General features: G+C 36.7%; 1 protein-coding gene across 1 annotated transcript; it reads right to left on the bottom strand.

The window, feature by feature from the left end:
• Positions 1 to 971: 971 nt before the first annotated feature.
• Positions 972 to 3727, bottom strand: LOC137713657 (probable phospholipid hydroperoxide glutathione peroxidase). The gene is made up of 6 exons (XM_068452984.1): positions 3621 to 3727; positions 2883 to 2959; positions 2730 to 2791; positions 2346 to 2464; positions 1292 to 1459; positions 972 to 1174 (listed from the first exon to the last, which is right to left on the bottom strand). The coding sequence occupies exons 1-6, from the start codon at positions 3669 to 3671 to the stop codon at positions 1142 to 1144; spliced, it is 510 nt and encodes a 169-aa protein (XP_068309085.1). The 5' UTR covers positions 3672 to 3727; the 3' UTR covers positions 972 to 1141.
• Positions 3728 to 4625: the final 898 nt, after the last annotated feature.

Genomic DNA, 4625 nt, shown 5'->3' with positions numbered 1-4625 from the left:
GAGTTTACATGGATGAAGTTCTTATTGGCTGACCTGCAAATTGATCACAAGGGTCCGACAAAGTTACATGTGACAAACAAGCTGCACTCCACATAGCTGCCAATGCAGTTTTTCACGAACGCACCAAACACATAGAGATCGACTGCCACGTTGTTCGTGAACGAATACATTCTAGGGTTATTTCGACAGCCTATGTACCTATTGGATAACAACTTGCCGATATATTCACCAAGCCACTTGGACAATCAGCATTCCGTTCTCTACTTGGCAAGATGGGTGTTCTTGACATTCACACTCCACCTTGAGGGAAAGTATTGGAAGACAATATCGTTTAGGATACTTGATTGATTCTCCTTGATCATAGGAGCAAATTTGATCCATGTAAATCAATGTAAATTATATTCTATTTCCTTCCTAGAATAGGCCACCTTGTATTATATAAGTCTTATGTTCTATTGTAAAGAAAATAATGAAAAATATTCAAAAGTTTCTTCCCAGACTTCATATTCCTAGAACCCTAGCTGAGTTACTTTTCAACAATACATGGTTGGATTGTTGAAAAACAATGTGAAGTTGGCTCTACAAGGGTAACCGTTATATTGTTTCCAGTTATGATGATTTGGTAGAGATGGTTTTTGAGAGAGACAAGATATGCAGTGGAATCCTTAAGTACAATGCGAAGTTGGCTTTACAAGGTTGTTCCTCAAATAAGGTTACTTAGATGATCCCTTAACTAAAATCTCACTCCACTGAGAAATATATATCCTCAATGTTTTTATTGTACTCACCATGATGCGAGGTCACGCAATGAGTGCTAACATGAAAGATATATCTCGTGGAAAAAGAGACAGCTAAGTCTTTTCCCTATACATCAATCTGTGATCAAAATAACAAACATATCCAGATTAGGAAAGATGATTGAATCCTGACTGCCAATTAAAACATTTTCCATCATCCCACAAGGAAATCAAGTTTAAGAAACAAGCAGGGATTGCAACTGCTTAATGTTTTATTAATTAGCAACATGCCTCCATCCTTAACAAGCCTTCTGATATAATATACATACACAAAGCAAGCTTGAACTTTTATTCCAGTGTACGCAAAAGGAAAGCATATGTTGAAATCTTCACATCTGAGCTACTTACGCGATTCCCAACAGCGTCTTGATGTCACGCTGTGGAAAATGTATGTCAAAAGGCTAGAAAATTTGACAAATCTATAGATGAATCGAGATGATCAATCACAGTAAACAACAGAGGCAGCATAACAAGATTAAATTTGAGAAACAGACCTCGATGCTAAGGGGGGTTGTGCTTGGATAATAGCGGTGAGACGCTTCTCCTTCTTTGTCAACTAGAAACTTGGTAAAGTTCCACTGAATATCGTCTCCAAAGAATCCCCACATGCCTTCCTTCAAGAACTTGTACACTGGAGCAGTATTATCTCCGTTTACTTCAATCTAACACAAGAACAAGGGCGGATTCAGAAAGAAAGATCTAACATTATTGCAATACCACAAGGTTCTAAAGACGCTAGGTGCTAGTTGGGCGGCGGGCTGGGGCCTAGCGCTTAGGCGGCTAGGTAGGGTCTAGGTGGGCGCCTAGGTGGACTAGGCAGATTTAAGTAAATATATTATTTTTCATGTAAATAAGTGTCTGTTTATACTTAAAATATATATAATTTCATCATAAACTACAAAATAGAGTGACATATATATTATGAAGTATTGGAACATAATGAAAACATGGGGAATAAACATATAATGAGTATTTATTTAACCATTCAACAAGTCTTTTATAATTTACTGAAAAAAAATAAAAATACAAAATGAAAGTTATCTATTTTCTATCTAAGTGAGTCGCAACCTAAGTGGATGCCTAGGCGGGTCTGGCGGCCTAGGTGGGTGCCTACACGGCCTATGCAGGTGCCTCATCAAGTCTAGGTGCCTTATCTTAATTTTCAAATGCCTAGACATTAATCGGGATGGTGGCCAGTCGCCTAGCGCCTAGGCGGGGATTTTTAGAACAGTGCAATACCATCCTAGCTCTCAGATGCAGTTGAAATATCCGTAGGGAAAAACGCATGTGAAAGTTCTAATTTGCAAGAGTTCAAATAGAATTAAAATGAGCACTCATTACTCATTAGATAGGTTTTTTTTTTTTTAAACTTCAGCTATTAAGGTTTCAATAGCCTAAATGTATCGACTTTGAAATCCTTGAAAGTTGGAACTTAAACTTGTAGACACAAAGATCTTCAACCACCATCTGCTCTTCATCGTTTTACGAACGTGAGCTAATGGAAAATTAGAAACAATCATACAACATAATCTACTTTTCTGGATCTACCTTGTCAAAAATGGGAAACTCCGATTTGAACCGAGTGCAGACAAAATCTTCAATCTCTTTGTTACTTCCTGGTTCCTGATCACCAAACTGGTTGCACGGAAATGCCAGAATCTCAAAGCCTGTATCAACCTCGTAATATATCATACAAAGGTGAAAAGTAATGGAAAAAGGTAGAATTTCAACAAAATTTTTGAGGGAATTCATGTTTTTCTAACAAAAATTCGATCATTGCATATGCAATATATTAATTCGAAAGTTTTCGAACAAGCAGCAGATTAGCATGTATCACAGAGGGGCAGTCAGAACTCAACTTGTAGGAGAAGTAACTACATAGATATCAGCTCAAGAACATGTAAGAAAACCATACAAGTTCAAAATGCAAACCTTGATCTTTATACTTTCGATACAGTTCATTCAGCTCATCGTAATTTGAGTTGGTCAGTCCACTGCCGGGAAAATCATTGAAAAAAGAGCAATGAATCAAAGAATAAAATGAAAAAAACACGCCTAGGGATGAAAACAAGGGGGTGTATATACCATTTGGAAGCAACATTGATGACCAGTAGAACTTTTCCCTTGTAAATGCTAAGATCGACATCATTTCCCTTAACATCCTGCACTTACACAAATTAAAACCCCATCACAAGAAGTACAAGATCAAGACAAACAAATCACATTTCTCAGCTGAATCTCCAACAAAGGTTCAATACAAAATAACATTTCTTCTGTTCCCAATATATATTTGTTTAAACTTTTAACCTTTCAGGTATGATTTTTTTTCTTGTCATCCGAACAGGCGAAGGAAAATTCTCAAGACATGCCAAAAATAAATACCGAATTCCCATATGCTTATTGTTTTGATTGTGAATACATTCAACATAATCACTTTATTCAAGAAACTACTGATCTTCTGCAAGTGGTAGATTACCGGGTGGATTGACCTGGTGCTTAGGCTGTTCATCTTTAATCAACTGCGTCTCGAAGTTCAAACCACATAATTACTTTACTCAAGAAACTACTGATCTTTGCAAGTGGTTCATTACCGGGTGAATTGACCGGGTGATTAGGCCATTCAACTTTAATCAACTACGTCTCGACGTTCAAACCATCCCCCTCCCCCTCCTCCTCCTCCTCCTCCTCCTCTTCCCCTCCCCCCTTAATGTATTTAGACTAGAGTAGTTATATCGCTCATATTATGCAAAAAGAAATAAACCAACAATCTGCAACAAATTAAGAAAATTAATCATAAAGTAATTGAGGATAGAAAGGATTTACCTTGACAGTGAAGTCATAAAATGATCCAGGGGATGGGCTAAGACTAGCCATTATTTTCTCTCTTTTTTTTTTTTTTTTCTCTGTCTCAATTATTTGTCAAGCTAAAGCTCTCAGCTACCAGACCAACTATGAGCTGTATACTATAGATAGGAAACTCAGATAGTGAACCATTTAGTAGTCTGCCTTGTTTGACTTGGGTAGCTCCAATATTGATTGATTCGTCCATGGTTGTTGTCTTAAAGCAAATTCTGCATCCTGGAAGATACTAATTAAATTTAATATGGTTTAATTTCTTTGATTGATTCCTACTATAATACAATTGATACACAGCATGAAATTAATATCTGGCTATTGATACAATTAACACTAAGTGAGAAGGTAATCATTCCAACATATTTGCTCAAATTAACGTTGATTGGATTCTAATCTAAGCATGTTGACTTTCTCAACAATACTGCTGAGGGTCTATTGGACCAAACTTTCTAATTCATGATTTGGGAAAACTTCTATAGAAAACATATGAGGAACTCCAAGCTCCCTAAACAATGCTAGGTTGTTCATGTATATTAGGGTTTAGTGCACTTCAACGGACGTTGAGTTAAAAAACAAGATACTTATTTACGGTCTTCTATGTGGCACGGGTTGAAGCTTATTTTTCCTATTGTGAATAATAATAGTCGTTGGGTTATTGGTGATGGGAAGTCAGTTTCCTTTTGGTTCGACAAATGGTTGGATAACTTGATTAATGGCCCTTCATTATCTTCGTTCATTTCACCTACAATTCTTCCTAGGGCTTCAAAAGTGATTGAAGCACAAAGTTGGTCTTTGCCAGATTATTTTGTAAATTTATTCCCTTTTGTAGTGCAGTAGATTCTATGTCTACCTTTGCCTTTAAATATAAAGGATGACAAAATTGATTTGGGAGCCTACATCTACTGGGAAATTTTCCTTTTCTTTTGCCTATCATGTTATTCGACAAAAACATAGTGATTGTGCTTGGGCTAA

The sequence above is a fragment of the Pyrus communis genome, chromosome 13 (assembly GCF_963583255.1).
Source record: "Pyrus communis chromosome 13, drPyrComm1.1, whole genome shotgun sequence".
NCBI classification, from domain to species: Eukaryota; Viridiplantae; Streptophyta; class Magnoliopsida; order Rosales; family Rosaceae; genus Pyrus; species Pyrus communis.
The sequence above is the reverse complement of the archived record's forward strand: the minus strand, read 5'-3'. Positions and strand labels throughout refer to the sequence as shown.